The sequence below is a fragment of the Lycium barbarum genome, chromosome 12 (assembly GCF_019175385.1).
Source record: "Lycium barbarum isolate Lr01 chromosome 12, ASM1917538v2, whole genome shotgun sequence".
NCBI classification, from domain to species: domain Eukaryota; kingdom Viridiplantae; phylum Streptophyta; class Magnoliopsida; order Solanales; family Solanaceae; genus Lycium; species Lycium barbarum.
In genome coordinates, this window is record NC_083348.1 from 11690582 (window position 1) to 11714179 (window position 23598).

The 23598-nt window shown below is 38.5% G+C and overlaps 1 protein-coding gene and 2 long non-coding RNA genes across 8 annotated transcripts; all 3 read left to right on the forward strand.

The window, feature by feature from the left end:
• The first annotated feature begins 842 nt into the window (after window positions 1-842).
• LOC132623560 (uncharacterized) lies at window positions 843-1453 on the forward strand. The gene is made up of 2 exons (XR_009576292.1): window positions 843-1025; window positions 1119-1453. It is a non-coding gene; the product is annotated as an uncharacterized LOC132623560 (long non-coding RNA).
• A 12694-nt stretch (window positions 1454-14147) lies between these two features.
• LOC132624127 (uncharacterized) lies at window positions 14148-14714 on the forward strand. Its single transcript, XM_060338953.1, has one exon. It carries the CDS (start codon window positions 14148-14150, stop codon window positions 14712-14714), a length of 567 nt encoding a protein of 188 aa, XP_060194936.1.
• Window positions 14715-18020: 3306 nt separating this feature from the next.
• Window positions 18021-22446, forward strand: LOC132623747 (uncharacterized). 6 transcript variants are annotated; one of them, XR_009576372.1, is made up of 6 exons: window positions 18021-18266; window positions 18391-20307; window positions 20395-21071; window positions 21160-21551; window positions 21677-21978; window positions 22071-22446. It is a non-coding gene; the product is annotated as an uncharacterized LOC132623747 (long non-coding RNA). The 6 variants fall into 6 exon arrangements; XR_009576371.1 differs by having other exon boundaries at window positions 18040-18773; window positions 20125-20307; XR_009576374.1 differs by having other exon boundaries at window positions 18040-18513; window positions 20125-20307.
• Window positions 22447-23598: the final 1152 nt, after the last annotated feature.

Consider the following 23598-nt stretch of genomic DNA (forward strand, 5'->3'; position numbering starts at 1 on the left):
GGGAAATATATTTTTAGAAAGTCAAAATAATTTTCTGAAAAAATCTATTGAGGCTATATTTTGCCAATTTTGTCTCATAAGATAATATCTACAATATTATAAATTAATTTAAGTATTTTTCACATTAATATACTTTTGTTAAATTAACTAAGAAGAGAGTGATAATTTTCCATGATTATTCACTTAATTGTATAAACTGTTAAAATAGCAATTTGCAAAGTATTTTACTCTGTTTAATTCAAGGAAAATTGATTAATTAAGTAAATTGACCATTTTTACCCATCATTTCTTATTTAATAGAATTTGGATTTTTATCATAATTAATTAAGTTGTGGTTCTGATTGAATTTAAAATTTGCCATTAAGCGGCTGTAATTAAAACAATTAGTTATTATCCAATTATGGCAAGTAGCCAAATTTAATTAAGGTCTTTTGGTAAAAAACTTAGTTAGTATCTCTTTTAAAATCTGACCAATTAGCTTTAAATGGGGTCTTTTTTTTTTTTTTAATATTCAATTAATGGACATCTTTTTTAAAATTGGGCTATTTGTTAAATCTTGCATACTCACTCACCCATATATACATGATATATACATAAGTATACATGTATATATATATATATATATATATATATATATATATATATATATATATATATATATATATATATATATATATATATATATATGAGTATATCATGTATATATGTATAAGTAGGCGGGCCTTTTATTTTTCTCTTAAATTGGGCCGAGCCCAACCCAATGAAGGGCCAGACCCGGCCCACGGTGCCCAAGTATTTATGGGCATGTCCTCATCCAAACAGACCCCTTAAGGGGTCACATTTTTTCTTCAAGGGTTTCGGATGAAACCCTAGCGCCGCCACCGCGTCCATTCTCTCTCCTGCGTCATCCTCGCTATATTTGGCAAAGTAGCAGGTGTACAACACCTTTTTCAGGCCTTGCATGGCCAGATCGAGCAAGCATTTAATGCTTCGTCTCCAAATTCACCAAACGCGATTTTAGAATCGTACAATCCTTTCTTTTTCTTCACTTTTCTGCATTTTCAACGTATAGAACTGAAATGCTTTAATTGGTTTTTTTGTTTGCGATTTGAATTTAGGGATTTCTATTGGCTCATGAGGAACCAAGGAGATGGACCCGTTCTGCTTCAAATCTGACCCTCCATGCGTTTACATTCTTGAATCTCGACCTTTGATTGTGATTTAGAAGGCAATCCCTTGAAGATTTGCAAAGTCCCACATCGAGTTTGAGGTTGGGGTTTTTCAGATCTGGGGTATCTATATAAGATGTTTTATTTCGCATTATAAGAAGGGGAGATTTTGGGAGGCAATTTGAAAAATTATATCATCTTGCATATAAAAATTGAAATAGCTAGGGTTTTGGCAAGTTTGCTTGGAAACCTTCATCTTTTCGATTTATTTTAAAAAAATTAAATAGTTCTGCTTGTTGTGTGGCTAAGGGTGGAAGAAAATTATCTTCCAGTTTATTCTTGGTTTGGCGGCTCATCAAAGAGGTGACCTTTCTTTTCCCTCAGTTATTTTTAGTTTATTTTCAGTCATTTATATATCTAATGCTTATATGGCTTGATGTTTGGGTTATTTGTGTTGTCTTTAGTCTTATAAATGCTAGTTTTGTTTTAGTTTAATCTTGTTTTACTTGGTTCTGTAGTTGTTTAGCCTTATGTGCACTTGGAAGATTAGTCATGTAGATTTTAAGAACTCATTTGTATATTCTTTGATTAAGTTATGAATTAGTTTTAGGTAAATAACATGTTAGTCATGTGAATATGTGTTTTATTCTTCATGATCAGTGTCTTGAGTTTTCTTGTTGAGCTATGCTTTTTCTGGTTATGATAGCTTGAAGTCTGACCTATGTATTCAAGGATTAATTAGTTATGAGTCCTTCTAATATGGAAACTCTTAAGTTTAGTTATATTCGTTTAACCTTGATCATTCATATGTTATAAAGCTTGGGGTCTATTTGCCCATGTTGTTATAAGTTCATTAGGTATAAGTGTTTGGATAATGAACATGCTAACTAATTAGTATGCCCCTATGTTCAAAAGGTAATGACTTGGTTTATATCTTTCTTGTTTATTTTGGGGAATAGGTCTGCTCTAGGTGCGAATCATTTATGATATCTGGGGTATTTGACTAGGTTTAAGTCATCCACATTTTGGATAAAGTAGTGTGACATGATTAGTCTATTAATATCTTGATCTATGAGTCCTATTTGCTTTAATATGATTGATGAGTTGTTTGAGAATGTTTTTGGTAATGTTGGACCCTGTCATTTATTAACTTAGGAGCTTGGAAAAGGCACGCTAATCTAAATATAAGAAGATCTAAGGGGTATTATTAGTCCTTTTTAGTCTATACATATTGTTTCCTTTTTTAATTGAGTGGCATGATGGAAGTTTTGTGACTCTGGGGTGTATTTGATTACAAATCACTCATTTTAAAGAATGAGTTTAATACTGTCACATAATATTCTAATGAGAATAAGGTTTAGTACTTAACTAAGTGATTAGGAAAAGGCAATAGGTAAGTTTAAACATCTGATAGTTTTAAAACTATTTGGTCACAATATGCTTGTAAAGTTCATCATCCTTGATTGGTTTTGTTTTTTTAAATGAGCCTCAGTTAATGTTTTGGAGTCTTCTATCATGCTTAAAAACCAGCTCTGTTTGATGTTTAATTCAATTTGGCTCTTGAATAGCCACTATTTTCCATTTTTGAGTCCAGCTTTGTGCTTTTACATGATCCACTCAGTAATTTGAAACTAAATGAATATTCATTCCTTCCTGCCTTTTTCTGGTTGAATTCTGTTTTTCAAAAATGTTTTTCAAAGGTAACCATGCTCAAAACCAAGTCTATCTTACTCTTTCTTTTATTTTTGACACTATTTGATAGTGAAACACTCATGCTCAACCTACTTGGTCAGTTTTGTTTGGATCTTGTGCCTGGTTGCATTTTCCTTGTTAAAAGAGTTAAACATGTTTTGGCTGAAAGGATGATCTGTTTGGATTTTGAATTTGCTTTGGGATTCTTAGTGGTTCTCCTGTGTTAGAGATCTTTGTTTTGGCAAAAAATGCTCAATTTGTAATTGGTCTATGAGACTTTAAAACTGGAACATTTTGAGTTGTTGGAAAACTGTCAAACCTCTTTTTTGGTAAAGTTTATCTGTTGTGTTGATTTTCAAATAGTCTAACTTAAGTAATTGATAACTTGATAGGTGGCCTGTTTAGTCATTTTGTTTTGGCTTGTTCAGTTACTTTGTTTTGGCTTAAATGGTTTCACCTATTCACTAAGGTGAAGAACAAGTACTTGTCCTTCAGGAAATACTGGTTTTAAGCTGTGTTTGCTAGTTCACTACAAAAGATAACTAAAGTAGAATTCTAGGCGGTTCGGTTGAGTATATTAAAGTTTGTTAAGTGAGTATAGCAACCCTATTACTCTCTCATGTTGACAGGTGATAGTTGATTTAAAACTTGGTTTCTTTGAGAGATGAACTAGTTCTAGGAACTGCTACTTACTTGATGACTTGTGTGACACCTAATGGTTGTTAATTGTTTCTCTTTGTAGGCTAGTCACTCATTACTTAAGTTCATATCTTATGTTACTTGCTTAGAGAATATCTCCTTGAATTGGTTGAGTGTTGATGCTATTAGATATACTGGTTCTGTAACTGTGGCTTATCTCTTGCTTTTGTCATGACTGTGTCATAGAAGTGCTAAAACCTTTCATCAATCCTGCTTGAACTTAATAGGATGTTAATGTCTGATAAGATAACCAAGTCTGTTAAAATGCACACCTAGACATATTGATTAGAAGGCTGTTTGTTGACAACATTTATGTACACTTCATCTCCCATAATACTGTGATCCTAATGTCATGCCCCGAATCATAGCCTGGGCGAAATGCGACACTCGGTGCCTTACTGCACGTGATCGAGCGAACCACATGGCTTACTGAATCATCATGAGGCATAACAGGAGCGTGGAAATATAACGTGAGAACATGATGGGCTTTTAGGAATACACATGAAGTCATAAAAATTAATAACATACTTGTTATAACATGAATGCGGAAATAACAAAAGTTGAGCCAAAGATGGCTAAACACCTTGCATGTCTAACATAACTAAAATCACTAGTCTATGAAACCTCTAATCTTGAGTCTTGGCTGAAAAACGTACTTGCTGGGACAAGGCCCCCAACATACCTTTAAATGCATAACTAATAAAATAAAGATAACTGACTAAGACCGCGAAATGCAAATGTGACATCCTGTAAATCCGTACCTGCATCGTGAAATGCAGGCCCCTGGACAATAAAAAGGGGACGTCAGCACATTGAATGTACTGGTATGTAAAGCAACTGAATGAAATAACATGGGACATGGAAATAACATAATAGAGACTGAACTGAAACATGATCATGAACATGAGTACATATACATATATAATATGTGTAAAGTATTGTGAGTAGGGAGAGCAATAAATATAACCGACAATATGGTCTGATACTTACGTCCTACCTGCAGAACACTCATACCTTGCTAGGGACATGATATTTAATAATATTATGAAATGATCCGGTCATTATGAGAGATCGTCCTAAGCATGGGTGGAGAAATCCTCATCCTACGGTGGCTACGTAGTTTCAGGCTGCTTGAAGCCTTCTCGGTAATTAATGGAACTCCCAAAAACATGAACATGGAAAATAAGTGGCACTTGCTGCCCATGGCTTTTCATGAATCATAACTTGCATGTACATGAATATCATTCGTATTATTCTTGCATGAACTTATAAAACATATATAGCTTTTCTTGAAAATGTCATAATAGTTCATAAACTTGCATGTAAGAACCTATGGAATGCAAAGTATGGGTCTTCATGTATTACAGACAGATTCTCAATAATCGTAATGATGTATCAAGAACACAATGAAGAATTTATAACAATTTAATACATAATATAACATGGGGCATGGACCTAGGGTTATCATCAACATGGTTAAAAACCCTAGTTTTCGTAAAGCTTCATAGTTTATGGAAGAATAAGCGTGGGGAAGAACAATGATGTTGCCACACATAGATAGCAACCCTACATACCTGTTAATGCTCAAAGCTTGAAATAAAAATCTGAACTTGGAAAAAGAATTCCAAGGTTTAAGTCTTGAGTCCTTTAAATGGGTTTTCTTGAAAACCCTATGTTAAGAACAATGATTTCATTGTTAGATTGTGAGAACACATGTTAGAATTTATTTGGGTGGGCTTGGATTGACTTACCTTGATGTTTTGGATTGTTGGGAGAAGGATACATTCGTTCTAGGGTTCAGGGGCTTGTAAAAATAAAATTTAGAACTGAAACCAGGTTTTATAGTTTCTGGTGCGACGTGGTCCGTATTCTGAATTATGGTTCGTAAACCTGGACCGTAATCAAGCATGTTCAACAGGACAGAAACACTGTAGCACCTCCTTCCCGAATACGACCATCAAATTCGGGCCATATTTCAAAATACAATATGTATTTAACTATATATATTCCCCAAGACAAATTCCAGAATGCAGAGTGATTTAGATACCAAATTACAATTTGAAATACAGGCTATATATTGAAATACGGTCCATATTCTGGGGCGTAAATCCCATCTGAAAACTGAAGAGAAATTTCCAATTCCCACATTCCTTATCTGGTTTTCTAAGTCTATAATCGTGAATATAGCATAGTTTAAAGGTACGAGGCGTTACACCTAACACATAAGTGGAGAGGCAAAACAACACTTGGGGATGAAGCTTAAACCTTCCCTGGTGTCTACCATGCCTCGGGTTCCTAGAAATCCCTTGGATCTTGTGTGGCATGAAGAACAAAAGGGGTTAGAGCTTTCCCTTTTGAGCTGTTCTGATCTCTCCATGGGTGTGTAAATCCATGGTATGTTGGCTGGTGGTGGTGTATGTTTTTTCATTAACATTATTCACTTTTTGTTTTAGTGAAGTAGCCTTATGTGTCTGTTTATTTACCCTTTGGTTATGGACTTTGAATGTGCTACTGATTGGCTTATATAAGTCTAAAAAGACCTCGAATAGTATATTTTTCCTCATCTCCTCTCAATGCTTTAACTTTCTTACCTATATACTAGGTGATATACCAAAGTATACAAGGTATATTCACCTCTATACCCTCACAGGTGTATAGAAGTGGATATATCCAGTATATTTAAAGTATATCATTTTTGCCATTTGTTAATATGAGCTTGTATTGTGTCAGTTTAAGTCTCTTGGGCTGACTGTTTTTGTTTAAATTAATGTTTGGGCCTCCTGTAGTACTGTAAATAAAACTTTTACTTGGGTTGGATGTTTTTCCTCTCTTTCTGAATTTGGTTAAATAGCCCATGTGGGCTTTGGGATTTCCTTATCATTTGGGCCTTACACTATTTTCTACTAAAAAAAAATAATTATTACTTAGTGATCTACTTGTTTAATTTATGCAATTGTTTGGCCAGAATGTCCTGGACAAGGGAAGAGGGATTTTTCCCGAGTACATCTGGATAGTGGTGGAGTTTGAGGTAGAAGAAATGGAGTCGGACCCACTGGAGCCCACATGGCCATCAAAGAGGGTTGCCTCTGCTGCACCATCAAGCCTAAAAAAGGAAGAAACCTCCGCCACTCCTTTAAGCCCAAAAGGGGAAGAAGCCTCTGCTGCACTATAAAACCCTAGGGAAGAGCCCGTGGAGCGAATAGAGTATGCTCGACCAGCTTCGCCCGAATAGTGGGCTATTGCGATCAAGGCATTGGATTGTCCTTACCATGTCTCACCTAAGTATGTTACGAGCTAGGAAATGATGATCAAGTTTCGAAGCAAAGGAATTGTCAGTGTTTACTTTGACAGGTTGCCACTCTGTCCTCCGTTCTTCGTACATAAGAGATGCCCTTACCACCAGGATCAGGCAGGGCACACCATCAATGAATGTTTAGCCTTCAAGAAAAGACTCATCAGGTTGATAGATGAGAAAAACATCACCAAGATATGGGGACCACATTAATTTTTGGTCCATGACAACATTATCCCAACTGAAGGGATTACTTTGAACACTCATATTTAGCGTTACGACTTCACAATATTCAGAGACTCTTATGCCAACAACTTTCAGAAGTTGGTCAGCATTGGGAAGATTAGCCCCATCAGAACCAGAAGGGCTCAAAATGAAGGAGTTGGCTGCCGCAAAATGTGCTTATACCATTTTGGAGCCTTAGGGAACGACACAGAGGAGTGCGATGTATTCAAGTTTGAATTGGAGAATTTGGTCCATAAAGGAGCCATTTGGCTATTGCTCCCATCTCAGTATTAGGATTTGGGGCCTTTAGGGCCAGAAAAGGTTGAATGGGCAAACAACCTATATTGATCTCAAAAGAAAGGTCGCTTTTGGGTGGTTTTAGGGGATCCCATTTTTTGTGTTTAATACGGATTTGTCCTCCCCCCCCCCCCCCCCCCCCCCCAATTTTGTGTAAATGGAACTGCACCGACCTGATGTCCCAAGGAGGGATACACAAGAAGCCTCTATCAGGCCTGGTCAGGGGTAGGTTTTAAATTTTATCTTATGTAAATCGAACTACGGAAGGGCCTGACTTCCCGCGGAGGGATACATAGGCAGTCTACGTAAGACTCAGTCCCTATATATTATAAATATTATATTCCCCCACTCAACAGAATCCCAAGTATCCAAAACCCAATACAAGAGATCAATCGAGTATTTAAAACAAACATATGACTATTTGTGTGCTAAGTGTTTTAAACTGCCATCTATGTGTGATATCTTGATTGTCTTTTCATTATCTAACAAACTAACTCTATTTGCCTTTGAGTTATTCCTTTCTTATAGAAAGAGAAGTTGATTCGTGTTCACACTGGCATACTTCACAAGATCCAAAGCTGCAATAGCAACCTTATCCCTACAAGATAGAGAAAAAGAAAAGATGATTGGTACTTCAGAGAACGAAACTAGCCCTACCGACATTGCTCTCAGAGAATCGCCTCTGCACGAACTGCCTGAGTCATCACCTACTGAAGATGTCATGAAAATGATGTTTGAAAAAATCTCTCATCTTCAAGAAAAATTGGCGCAAAGCAAAGCTGCTAATGATGCCGAGAGGCTCCTGCTGAAGAAAGAAGGCCTCCACTATTTTTTTCATCTTTGATCACCATTACCCGATCACTTCCCTACCAGGTCTGTTATGACCACCATGCTATTTACCCCAATCGATGGACACATTGGTTCCTCGAACCACACCCTGCCACCACTTAACACCAACCAAATTTTTAGGACCACTCACTCTATCCCTTGTTACCCAACACCACAAAATACCCATCCCGGCATCACTATACAACCAAGATTATCTCTCTACCAACCGACAAAAGAACCCCTATTACCCGAACTTGCCCTGCTATTTCTTTCCACACCTGCTACAACAGGCACCTTTTCACCCGATCAGAAAATTAGCCATTATAAGGAGATGGAAAAGGCAAGAAAAGTTGAGCAGGAAAAACAGGAAGAAAGGCTCGAGCGGAAGATGACTACAATGTTGGAACGATCCATGAGGACTACCCTCACTAGCACAGGTTTGTGTTATGACGATTTATGTATGCAAACCAACTTAGATTTACCCGAGGGCTTCAAAGTATCCCATTTTGAGTTGTTCAATGGGACGGGCAATCCTAAAGCGCATCTGCGGGCCTACTGTGATCAATTGGTCGGTGTCTGAGACAACCAAGCGCTCATCATGAGGTTGTTCAATGGAAGTTTGACTGGAGAAGCCTTGGAATAGCTCACGGCTCAAGACATACGCCGTTGAATCATATGGGAGGACATGACTGCGGCTTTCATAGAAAGATTCCGCTTTAATATGGAGACAGAACCGGATAGATACTATTTGGAGAAAGTAAAACAAAAGTCCACCGAAAACTTCCGCGAATATGCAAGCAGGTAGAGAACGGAGGCCGCCCGGGTACAAACCCCTATGGGCGTTGAAGAACTTGTGTCGGTTTTCATCCGTTCACAAGAAAAAAATTTCTATGATAGAATGTTTTCAATGGCGGGAAGACCTTTCTCTGAATTGGTCAAAATAGGCGAGGCCATAGAAGATGGTTTCAAGACTTGTCGAATCATAATTATGACAGAAAAATCCACAGGTTCAAGCTCAGTCGAGTTCATGCGCAAGAAGAAGGAAGACATAGCTAGCATATCCCACACTCCTAATCCCAAACCCAAAAAGGAGGGAAGATTTCCCGATGGAAGCATACGCTTCACCTCCCCCGAATACCTATATTCCCACACCTTATAACACGGTACCCGTATATTACGCGCAACCAACCTTCCAATTACTACCCCAAAATTACCAAGCTCCACTAAATACCTTCCAATCACCTCCCCTAAATTACCAAGCTCCACCGCTAAATTATCAAATTCCCCCACCCATTTACCGCACTCCACAAAATAACCAACCCAATACCTACTAAAATCAGCCACCACCAAATGCCTATAATACGCCATGTCCAAATTTCAAAAAGAGACCCCCTCAGGTATTCACTCTGCTAATGGAATCTCGGACTGATTTATTCAAAAGATTAAGTGCAGCTGGGATGATCCAAGTGCTTCTCCCAAAGGTCATCGATCCAAAGAACCGGTTTTACCGAGCTGACCAGACATGTGCCTATCATTCCAATGGCATAGGACACAGTACTGAGGACTGCATTAACCTCAAGTACAAGATAAGGACTTGATTGATCGGAAGGAGAATGTGCTCCAAACAACCCCTCCAAATGTGAACACCAACCCTTTGCCAAACCATGGCAATAATGTGATTCACAAGATTGAAAGAGAAGAAGATTGGGTCGCAGGAAGGCCAACAATCCATAATTTTGTGAAAGATATTGAACGCACAATAACATCATTGTCTTTGCAAGAACGCCCGCAATTCAAGGTATTAATCCTTACACCGGTGATAGCATAAATTGCTCAAGTGATTCTAACGGCACCCCGCAAAGAGTTCGTAGTCCAAGTTGCTACCGCACATGGCATCACAAGATCAGAAAGATGCTACACTCCTGAGGACCTAGCCCAAGGGGCACCCCTAAGGGAGGGAAATCAGAAAAGGACTATCATGGAAGGAGAACCTGAGGATTTCTAGCACCGAATGCAGCCAAAGGAATACTCTATTATTGAACATTTAAAGAAAACGCCGGCCCAAATCTCAGTACTGGAATTGCTGCAAAGTTCATCTCAACACCGTCTGGCTCTAATGAAGGTGTTGGAGGAAGCTCATGTCCCAGCTGGAACAAATAGTGAAAATCTGTCCGAAATGGTTGCTCATGTTATGGAGGAACATCAAATTGCCTTCATAGAGAAATAGTTACCCAAAGAAGGCACAAATCACAACAAAGTGTTGGACATCACTATCATGTGCCGCAATAAAGTGGTAACTCGAGTATTAATTGACAACGGAGAGGGACTTAACATCTGTCTCGAGTCTACCCAGACTCAGCTAGGATATGACCTTTCCGTAAAAGCCACACTAACATAAGAGCATTCAATAGAGGAGGTTTTGATGCCACTGGGGTAGTTGATTTGGACGTTCAAATAGGACCAGCTAAGTTCACCACTGAATTCCAAGTCGTGAAAATACTCGCCAATTACAATTTGCTTTTGGGAAGACCATGGATCCACATGGCAGGGGCAGTACCATTCTCACTCCATCAAGAAATGGTGATCCACGGAAAAGCCAGCATGCACAATTACCCAGACAACTCTGTACCTGTCATTGAAGCCGCACCCAAAGGAATGGATTTCTATGTCATGGAGTTAGTGGGAGCGACCCACTAGAGTCCCTGGAAACTCCCATGCCAGTGGTTTACAAAATGATTTCTTCCACTATGATCCTAAATAGGTTTGAACCCGAAAAAGGTCTAGGGAGAAACTTGCAGGGCATCACCGAGCCCATTCCCATTCTTTAAGTTAACTTTCATTTTAGGGTTGGTTACGTCCCAGCAGAAGAAGAGATACCCACCAAGAAGAAACAAGAGGTTGCGGACCTTTGCAAACCCATTCTAAATCTGTGACAGTTATTTCCCCATAGAATGCCTATGCCTAAGGATGCCGACATTGAAGAAGGGATAAGGATGCTATTCCAAGAGAAAGATTACTCCGTGATTCTGAAAGAATGTGCTGAAGCGCCCATCATCAGAGAGGCAGAACCGGGCGAGCATCTGTCTAACTGGACCTCTACCCTGCTACTGGCTCTTCGTAATAAAAATAATAAAGCAACCTTAAATGTCATGATATATTTCAAAACGAACGAGCTAGGAAGCATAGAGGAAGAAGAGTATGAGGAATACAATGAGACCACAATGCTACCCGAGGGTCTCGCAGATGAAGTAGAACAACTAGAGAATGAGCAGAAGCCAAACTTGGATGAGACAGAAGCCATAAATCTAGGTGATGAAGAGAATGTCAAAGAGACAAGGATAAGTGCACACCTAGAGACCCCTTTAAAAGAAGAATTGACAAGTTTACTAAGGGAGCACGTGGATATCTTCGCATGGTCATACGCCGATATGCCAGGACTAAGCACCAGTATAGTATCCCACAGGCTACCCATCAGTGAGGGTTTTGCTCTGGTAAAGCAGAAAACATGACAATTCAAATTGGATCTCAGTATCTGAATCAAAGACGAGGTGGAGAAACAAATTGAATGAGGACTAGTGGAGGTGACATCATACCCCACATGGCTAGACAATAGAGTTTCGGTACCCAAGAATGATGGTAAGATAAAAATCTACGTGGATTATCGAGATCTTAACAAGGCTAGCCCAAAGAATAATTTTTCACTCCCGAACATCTACATACTCATAGATAATTGTGCCAAGCATGAGCTACAGTCGTTTGTGGATTCGTTTGCCAGCTACCACCAAATCCTAATGGATAGAGAGGATGCCGAGAAAACAGGCTTCATCACCCCATGGGAAGTGTACCATTACAGGGTAATGCCCTTTGGCCTCAAGAACGCCGGCGCAACCTACATGAGGGCAATGACTACCATTTTCCACGGCATGATCCATAAAGAAATTAAAGTCAATGTGGACGATGCCATTGTCAAGTCGAGGGAAAGTTTGGAGCATACCACACAATTGAGGAAGTTCTTCGACATGCTCTGCAAGTTTAACTTGAAATTGAACCCGGCCAAATATGTGTTCAGAGTACTGGCTGGAAAATTAGTGGGGTTCATAGTCAGCCGAAAGGGCATAAAGCTAGACCCAACAAAGATCAAAGCAATCCAAGAATTACCTCCTCTCTAAACTAAGAAAAAAGTCATAAGTTTCCTAGGAAGGCTGAATTACATTGGGCGATTCATAGCTCAATCCACCATCATAGTGGAGCATATCCTCAAGCTTTTGAAAAAGGACACTCCTACAAAATTGACAGAGGAGTTCCAAGAGGCATTCGACACTATCAAGAGATACTTGTCCAACCCACCAGTCTTGGTACCACTAAGACCCGGGAGCCCATTGCTGCTATACTTATCAGTTGTTGAAAAGGCCTTCGGCCGCGTGTTAGGGCAACATGATGAAGAAGGGAAAAAGGAACACGTCATTTACTATCTGAGCAAGAAGTTCACAACTTGTGAGGCAAGATATACGCTAATAGAGAAAACCTATTGTGCGCTAACTTGGGCGGCTCAGAAATTGAGGCATTATTTATCTTCATACACCACTCACCTCATATCCCAGATAGATTCGTTGAGGTATATATTTCACCAGCCCATGCCCTTTGGAAGTTGGACAAATGGCAGATGCTATTAAGTGAATTTGACATCATGTACACAGCCCAGAAAGCCATTAAATGACAGGCCTTGGCTGACTTACTAGCCGCAAGCCCGGTTGATGAAGAGCTCGAACCACTTTACAACCATTTCCCAGACGAAGGAGTGTTGGCCATAGAAGAAGAAGCAACAGGATCTTATACTGGCTATAAACTTTTTTTTTGACGGAGCAGTGAATTATAAAGGTTCCAGAATCGGAGCGGTCTTGATATCAGAAAATGGGCAACAGTACCCCATGGCCGCCAAACTCAAATTCCGTTGTACCAACAACATGGCTGAGTACGAGGCCTGCATCCCAAGTCTCAGAATGGCACTGATATGGACATCAATGAACTATTAGTCATTGGAGACTCTGATTTGCTGATTCATCTAGTACAAGGCGAATAGGCCACCAAGAATGAAAATATCTTACCATATGTGAACTTGGCACAAAGATTGTGCAAGAAATTCCGAAAGATTGAGTTTTGGCATATGCCGAGGGCTCAAAATGAATTTGCTGATGCATTGGCCACAATAGCATCAATGATCCAACATCCTGAAAGTAGTCATCCACCCACTAAGGATAAGTCTAAAGGAAGAGCATGCCCACTGTTGCCACGTGGAGGCTGAGCCAGATGGCAAACTAGGGTACAATGACATCAAAATGTATTTGGAAGACGGAAATATCTAAAAAGCGTTACAAATGGACAAAGGAAGACCATCCGAAGAATGACAAATGGTTTCTTCCTAAACAAAAAAGTGTTGTACCAACGGATTCCGGATTTAGGGCTACTTCGATGTGTAGACACCAATGAAGCCTCTAAACTTCTAGAAGAAGTACATGCAAGGACATGTGGACCCCATATGAATGGATTTGTACTGGCAAAGAAGATTTTACGAGTTGGATACTATTGGATGACCATGGAAAGTGATTGCTGCAAATGTGTACAAAGGTGCCATCAATGCCAAATCCATGGTGATCACCATGGCCTTTTATTACTTGGGGCATGGATGTTATTGGACCCATTGAACCCGCAACTTCAAATGGCCATCGGTTCATTTTAGTTGCTATTGATTACTTCACCAAATAGATGGAAGCAACATCTCACAAATCAGTAACAAAGAAAGTGGTAGCGTATTTCGTGCGAAACCACATCATATGCCGATTCGGTGTACCCGAGTCCATCATAACAAACAATGGCGCAAACCCGAATAGCCACTTGATGAAGGACATTTTCTCACCCACCGAAACTCGACAGCCTATCGACCACAAATGAACGGAGCCTTAGAAGCAGCCAACAAAAATATCAAGAAGATATTGAGAAAAATTACTGAAAATCATAAAGGTTGGCATGAGCAGCTGCCTTACGCTTTATTGGGATACCGTAGTACCGCCAGAACTTCAACAGGAGCAACTCCATACTTGCTGGTCTATGGAACTGAAGCAGTCGTACCTGCTGAAGTTGAGATACCTTCCTTGAGAATCATTCAAGAAGTAGAATTAGACAATACTGAATGGGTCCGAGCTCGATACGAGCAATTGGCTTTAATTGACGAGAAAAGGATAGTTGTCGTACGTCACGGTCAACTGTACCAACAAAGAGTGTCAAGAGCTTTTAACAAGCGAGTCAGGACTAGACTTTTTCAAATTGGGCAAATGGTGCTCAAAAGAATTTTTGCACACCAAGATGAATACGAAGGGAAGTTGGCTCCCAACTGGCAAGGTCCTTATGCGGTCTGCAAAGCACTCTCCGGAGGAACGATAGTATTGGCAAAAATAGACAGACAAGAGTGGCCGAAACCAATCAACTCATATGCAATCAAGCGTTACTATGCATGAATAAGGAATTTCTCAGCTTGTAATAGTACTCTTTTCTTGTAATCGTTATTCTATTTGCTTGTATTAGTTATTTCCTTTTGCTTGTAATCGTTTTGCAATAGATAGGCAAAACAAAACATCTTTTGTAACATAAACTATGCAATGACCTGATTTCCCCACAATGAGATACGTAGGCAGTCCATCTGGGACCCGGTCGCACTATTAATAAAAACTAAAAAGTCCCTTATTTTTTATTTTGAACTACGTTCGACCTGAATTCTTGCTACGACAGAATACGTAGGCGCTCTTTGATCTCGGTCACACTGAAAGAAAAAACCAAGGAACCCCTAGAAAGCCTCAAAGATCGGACTTCACAAAAGAATGAGGATTGTTGCACGCCCAACTGGGGTAGAAGTTTTGAGAAGATCTCAACAATTCGCGCCATCAATCTGCTACAAAGAGTTAGCTAACCCAGAGTTTCAAACTGGGTCAGAATTTTTGAGAGGCTCTCAAAATTCCTCAGTACTCAATACTAAACTGGGGCAGAAATTTTGAGGAGACCTCAAAATTTCTTGAAAGATTAGGCATGAGAATTCGTCGATCGATATTTAAACTGGGGCAGAATTTTTGAGAAAAGGTCACAAAAATTCCACGTGAGGAAGCGAAGAACCCCAATCCCGGAAGAAAGGATCTCCCTCATTCAAAGCACATGTCATGACAATCAATCTTACCGCTTTCAAAATAATGCACTTATTTTTATGGTAACATTACAAAAATGATTTTTCTACATAATGAAAATAGATTTATCTTTTGAATACTGGAGCTGAAGGGTTTTCGGGTCCAGAAAGCCAAAGATGCGATAGCGCCGGCAACACGAATCGACTTTAAATAGGGAAAAACTAATCAGTTTCTGATACAGGTCCTCAGGACGTCGAAAGACGCCCTTTTTTCTAACTTTACTTCATGTGCAGGAAGTGATTCGCCAAAGAAGAACAAAACCACTGCTGTGATCAGGCTTTCAAAATATATATCCAGCCACGAGGGCCATAGGGTTTTGAATGCCACCAAGGACAAAATATCTAGCCACAAGGGCTAGGAAAGATCGGAATGCCATAAAGGTTAAACATCTGGCCATGAGGGATATAAAAGATCTTGAATGCCAAAAGGACGAATATCTAGCCATAAGGGCTATGAAAGGATGAAAAATGCCATAAGGGCAAAATATTGAGCCCACAAAGACTCCAAAATAACTGAAATTGCTGTAAAGGAAAGTATTTTACCAAAAGGATCGCAACAAGAATGAACGGTATATCTGACCAAGAGGGTCTTAGTGGGCATAAAGGACGAAAGAAAGACAATTTAGCCAAAGGGGTCATATCTGTCATTTGCATCACTTCTTCTTATTTTTCAAGAGGGCCATTGAATATCTATTTTCCTAATGCCGAGAGGGCCATCACTTTTTCTTATTTACCAAGAAAGCCATTGCATATATATTTCTCTGCTGCCAAGAGGGCCATTCATACAAGCATGCCAAGAGGGTCATTCATACAAACATGCCAAGAGGGCCATTTATTTCAATTATCGAAAGTGCCATGCATATAAACTATCCGATGCAGCAAGAAAACAAAGCGATATAAAACCGGTCATGAGACCGTAATATTCGCCCCAAAGAAAACAAAGTGCTGTAAAACTGGTCATGAGACTGCTGCATTCGCCCTAAAAAGACAAAGCGATGTAAAACCGGTCAAGAGACCGCAGTATTCGCTCAAAAAAGACAAGACGATGTAAATCCGGTCAGATGACGACAGTATTTGACACCCAAAAATGAATGTTACTTAGCAGATGGAAGCATATTTGTAGCTGGCAAATAGAACAGGTGGATCAAGTCAAATCCAGACAGATTGCGGAGCAAACGTGGAACCCCTTCTTACGCAGCCTGTCGAGATAAGACGCCACTGAGAGTCAAGATATCAAGCCAGGACTTGGAAGATTACCTCTCACCATGCTTAGTCATACACGATTGCTTATTTGCTTATGTGCTTTTGTTTGTTTTATCATTCTGTAACCGGTCGGGCACACACCAACACACATAAAGGCACTCCCGCATAAGGGATGACCTTTTCTTTTGATTAAGTCAAACTACAAGTGACTTGATTCCTAAGAACAGGGATATGTAGGTAGACTCAATGCCAGAGAGTCAGCCACACTCCTACCAATCACACCGGGCTTCCCAACTTGACAGCAGGGAAATATGAAAATTTGCTTTAATTTTCATTTAGAAGTCATAATCGAATCAAACTACAAGTGGCCTGAATTCTCATGAAACCTGAGATATGTATTGAAACCCAGAAACCAGGGTTTGGCCATATATTTTGAAAAGTGCATGAAATGAGAATTGATATAAGTTGGGTCAGTCAAAAATCAGAGCTAGTCAAATTTCATCGCCCAGGGATGGTCCCGCCATCCCTAAACACCCAAGGGGCAGTTGTTAACACCTAATTTTTGACCTCCCATAATTTTCTTTAATTATCCAGAGTCCTTGAAACATTAAAGTAGAGAGAAATATATTTTTAGAAAGTCAAAATAATTTTCTACAAAAATCTATTGAGGCTATATTTTGCTAATTTTGTCTGATAAGATAATATCTACAATATTATAAATTAATTTAAGTATTTTTCACAATTAATATACTTTTTTTAAATTAACAAAGAAGAGAGTGATAATTTTCCATGATTATTCACTTAATTATATAAATTGTTAAAATAGGTATTTGCAAAGTATTTTACTCTGTTTAATTCAAGGAAAATTGATTAATTAAGTAAATTGACCATTTTTACGCCTCACTTCTTATTTAATCAAATTTGGCTTTTTATCATAATTAATTAAGTTGTAGTTGTGATTGATTTTGAAAATTACCATTAAGCGGCTGTAATTAAAACAATTAGTTATTAGCCAATTATGGCAACTAGCCAAATTTAATTAAGGTCTTTTGATAAAAAACTTAGTTACTTTTTATTATTATTATCCCTTTTAAAATCTGACCAGTTAGCTTTAAATGGGGTCTTTTTCCTTTTTTTTTTTTTTTTTTTTTTTTATAAATATTCAATTAATGGACACCTTTCTAAAATTGAGCTATTTGTTAAATCTTGCATACTCAATACATACATACATACATATATATATATATATATATATATATATATATATATATATATATATATATATATATATCTGTGTGTGTGTGTGTGTGTGTGTGTATGTAGGTGGACATTTTTATTTTCTCTTAAACTTGGCTGAGCCCAGCCCAACAAAGGGCCAGACCCACCCCATGATGCCCAAGTATTTATGGGCATGTCCTCACCCAAACAGTCTCCTTAAGGGGTCACTTGTTTTTCTTAAAGGGTTTCGGATGAAATCCTAGCGCCGCCACCGTGTCCTTTCTCTCTCCTGCATCATCCTCGCCATATTTGGCAAAGTAGCAGGTGTACAACACTTTTTTCAAGCCTTTCATGGCCAAATCGAGCAAGCATTTAATGCTTCATCTCAAAATTCACCAAACACGACTTTAGAAAGGTATAATCCTTCCTTTTTCTTCACTTTTCTGCATTTTTCAACATATAGAACTGAAAGGCTTTAATTGGTTTTGTTTGTTTGTGATTTGAATTTGGGGATTTCTATTGGCTCATGAGGAACCCAGGAGATGGACCCGTTCTGTGTCAAATCTGACCCTCCATGCATTTACATTCTTGAATCTCTACTTTTGATTGTGATTTAGAAGGCATTCCCTTGAAGATTTGCAAAGTCCCACATCGAGTTTGAGGTTGGTGTTATTTAGATCTGGGGTTTCTATATAAGACGTTTCATTTCACATTATAAAAAGGGGAGATTTTGGGAGGCAATTTGAAAAATTATATCATCTTGCATATAAAATCGAAATAGCTAGGGTTTTGGCAAGTTTGCTTGGAAACCTTGATCTTTTCGATTTAGTTAAAAAATTTAAATAGTTGTGCTTGTTGTGAGGCTGAGGTCAAAAGAGAATTGTCTTCAAGTTTAATCTTGGCTAGGCTACGCATCAAAGAGGTGACCTTTCTTTTCCCTTAGTTATTTTTAGTTTATTTTCAGTCATTTATATGTTCTAATGCTTGTATGGCTTGATGTTTGGGTTATTTGTGATGTCTTTAGTCTTATAAATGCTAGTTTTGTTTTAGTTTAATCTTGTATTACTTGGTTCTGTCGTTGTTTAGCCTTATGTACACTTGGAAGATTAGTTATGTAGATTTTAAGAACTCATCTATATATCCTTTGATTAAGTTAAGAATTAGTTTTAGGTAAATAACTTGTTAGTCATGTGAATATGTGTTTTATTCTTCATGATTAGTGTCTTGAGTTTTTCTTGTTGAGCTATGCTTTTTCTGGTTATGATAGCTTGAAGTCTAACCTATGTATTCAAGGATTAATTAGTTATGAGTCCTTCTAATATGGAAACTCGTAAGTTTAGTTATATTCGTTTAACCTTGATTAGTCATATGTTATAAAGCTTGGGGTCTATTTGCCCATGTTTGCATTTACCTTTGTTCATGTCCATACATTGTTATAAGTTCATTAGGTATAAGTGTTTGGATAATGAACATGCTAACTAATTAGTATGCTCCTATGTTCAAAAGGTAATGACTGGGTTTATAGCTTTCTTGTTTATTTTGGGGGAATAGGTCTACTCTAGGTGTGAACCATTTATAATATCTGGGGTATTTGACTAGGTTTCAGTCATCCACATTTTGGATAAAGTAGTGTGACATGATTAGTCTATTAGTATCTTGATCTATGAATCCTATTTGCTTTAATATGATTGATGAGTTGTTTGAGAATGTTTTTGGTAATGTTGGACCCTGTCATTTATTAAATTAGGAGCCTGGAAAAGGCATGCTAATCTGAATCTAAGAAGATCTAAGGGGTATTATTAGTCCTTTTCAGTCTATACATATTATTTCCTTTTGTAATTGAGTGACATGATGGATGTTTTGTGACTCTGGGGTGTATTTGATTACAAATCCCTCATTTTAAAGAATCAGTTTAATACTGTCACATAATATTCTAATGAGAATAAGGTTTAGTACTTAACTAAGTGATTAGGAAAAGGCAATAGGTAAGTTTAAACATCTGATAGTTTTAAAACTATTTGGTCACAATATGCTTGTAAAGTTCATCATCCTTGCTTCGTTTCATTTTTTTAAATGAGCCGTCGGATGATGCAGCCTTGTCGACTTCTATTCTTTTGTGTACAGTATATGTAGCAGCCTAGCCGACTAGCACTGTTCTTCCGCATGTTTGTTGTGTATATATATATATATGCACATTGTAAGGAGTTCTGTTGTTTCCTTTTTATGAGATTAGTTGTGCCATTTATGGGCCTTTGATGTTCAGTATTTCTCAGATAAGTATTTAGGGGTGTTTGGTCACTAGAAGTCAGACTCCTGTCACGGCTCATCGGTTTGGGTCGTGACACTTGGGAGACTACAGCTGGAGCGATGCTGTTTTGGCGTACCTCTACCGATGCCTATGCCGAGCGTCTATTGGCCATATCGGCGATGTGTGTGAATTTTTTACTCCTCTCCAGGTAATACTTTAAGTGTGTGTTCCTTTAATGTAAACAAACCTCTTGAAACGATGACTAAAAAGTCATATTTTCTAATATCGCTTTCAGTTATGGGCGTGGGAGAGGATGCCGCCTTTTCAGCTTGTACCTAGGCATCACCTCGATAATGATATGCCCTACCCGATGAGGTGGACGGCAGGATTTGATCGGGATGTGGATATGCACCACAGTATTCTTCCATTCGGGGACCAGCTTTGAGATGATGGATGATGCGGCAAAACTATTTAACTTTACACTATTAATTTAATTAAACTTGTTTTCCACTTGGTCATCACTAATTGTATCTATATTTTATACAATTATTTATATGGACATCGTATGCTCATATTTAGGATGGGTTGCCAGCCATTTGCAGGGCTGGTCAGCCCGTGTGGAGGTCGCGGTGTCCATTGATACACCTAGACATCGTTGAGGACCACATGCCCGAGCGCATCTTACAATAGTTGGGCATACACAAAATTTACCCCGACGTTCGTCATGAGCTCTGACACTACCAGTTGGATGATCGAGCAGCCATCGATGATGCATTTTTTACTTTCATGGGTGTCTAGCTCCAGCATTGGCAGGACAGGTTGGAGGCTTTAGCGGAGGCCGATCATGCAACTCCCATCATTGATTACATGCACTAGTATCATGGGATCACACGCTGATTAATTGGCGACCCAGCTTTATGTCCTGCAAGGGGTGTAGGATACGCAGCACTCGCGGGGTAGTATGAGGCGTTAGTAAGTTTATCGCATTTAGATTTATTTAATTGTATTAATTATTACGTTTTAAAAATAACTATTTCTTTACTGTTGAACACAAATGCAGCTGGTGACTGTACAACCAGTGCGCATATTGTGGTCAGAGCATATGTCTAACACTAAGGTTGCGGGGCTTGCTGCGGAGATGGTACAGATATCTGAGGACGGTAGCTGACAGGCAGGAGAGATTAGGCGCATGGACGATCTTGTTCCAGAGGGTGAGTATCAAGCGGCACGAGAAGGAGGACGTCGTGGTAGAGGATGGACCATCACCTACGTTTACGCCAGCGTGCCTACTTCTGGAGGTACCTGAGTCTTCATCTCAGCTGAGCCAGAATGTGTACATCGAGGAACGTGATGACATTGATTGGGTGGCACTTCACGCATCATTAGAGGATGCGGCCAATAAGAAATTTAGACGGTCCCAGGATTCTTGAGTTCGATGAGTTTTTAATCCCGGTTAGTATTTAAAATACTTATTTAACACATTAAAGTACTTATTTTAAATAAATAAATAAATATATATATATATATATATATATATATATATATTACTTATTATTTCGTAATTTTTCATATTTTAGGATTCGGCGCTAGTGGGTCCGCCAGAGCGATCCACTCAAGCGTTTTGTCATGGTCCTGCCGAGCCACAGGTGTCTTATCATGAGACTGTCGAGCCACAAATAAGACTTTTAGTAAAACTTAATTTTATTCAATATAAGGTGAATATTACTTTAAGTTTTTTAACCTTTATTTGGACCTCGAACAGCACACCGCTCCAGCTTCAGCCTCTCAATATCTCTTCCATGAGACTAATTCATATTCTACACCGGACCTATCTCAGGAGCCCACTCATGAGCCTACTGAGGCACCCGTCGATACACAGGTTTGATTATTTAACAAAACGTTAATGTATTCAATATAAATAAGAATTGGTACTAATTTAAGAATTAGTACTAATTTTTATATATTTTTCAGGTTCATCCTTCGGCGCCTGCGGTGGCAACTCCCGATGCGGATGAGGTTTCGTCTCCAGAACCAAATTAGCCTGAGATTTCGAACGTACCAGTGGCACTAGATCCCAAGAATAAGCACGTTATGTAGAAGGGCGCAAGGGCGAGGGATGATCATGGCTTAGAGCGCCCTCTTTTTTAGAGGAAAAAGGGAGATGGAGACGATGACGAGGGCGGTGGAGATGGTATGAGCCTTAGGCCTAAGGATAGTCTCAGGCAGACCACATGTGAAACCCATCCACGATAGTGGATATACAATTAAGTTGCACAGTTTAAGTAAATATTGTATATTTTTTGCGCATCTATTTATATTTATAAATATTATCTTAGTCTTTATTATCGTTTATAGTGTGACATCCTAAATTGATAATTAAAAAAATCGAAATAAAGTTACGCATTAATTTAAAAATAACACGAAACCCTAAAACATAAATAACTTAAAGCTAATTACAACAAGTCTTCAAACAAAAACTTACTTCAAGTACTTTTCAACCACTAAAACGACAATGGGGAGCTTTGTGTATCCTTGATGTATTGAGCCTACCTTATTAATCGCACAAAAATAAGTAGGGTTTTATATAAAATATTGAAGTTCCGGAGTCTCGAAGCATGATTAAGCGGTGGCTAAAGTACGCAAAAAAGTGTGAAAATGTAAAAGAAAGAGAGTTTAACCAAAAAACAAAAAGGGGGAGGGGGGGGGGGGGGGGGGGGGGGGGGAGGGGTTCTTTAACGCAATATTTTACTGGGCTAAAGGACTTAACCGTGCCGCCACGGTTAAGTCCTTTAATGCAGTAAAATACTGCACTAAAGGTACTTTTGTAACACTTTTTTTTTCGGGAGTATTTTGGTTCACTTCCTCTTTTAATCGGCCATTTTTTTTTCCGAACTCGTTTTTTTTGTCGACTCCTAGCGAAGCTCCAACTAGTCAAATGGTTAACTGGGAAATGTGAACATTTTTCTTGAAGATTTTAGGTATATGGAGTCCTTCCATCTCACACAGAAGCTCCTTTAGTGATACGCGCAAATACAAAACGATTCGTTAATATGTATAAATTAATCGAAAGTGCAAAGAATGGTGAAATAGAGCCATTTCAAATAGCACATGGATAAATTTGAATCTTTTACTCTTAAAAATTGTATATTGTACGATAGTCTATTAAGACGGTGTCACATATAACTTGAAAAGCAATATGAAGTTTTACAAAAAGTGGTATTGACAGTAGGGGTGCTAATGCGCCTTTGGTTCAGCTTTTACCACAATCAAAACTAAACTATCTATATCGGTCTGATTTTTGTAATATTGTCGTTTTACTGTATTTTTGCCACATAAAATATAAGTTGAATCTCTCTTAACTAAAGTAATGTATAAAATTTTAATACGTCAATTATGTTTATTAAAATTTGAACAAATTGATAAAAAAATATTACAACAACCCAATAAAATCTCATCAAGTGGGGTTTGAGAGGATAGAGTGTACGCTGACCTTACCTCT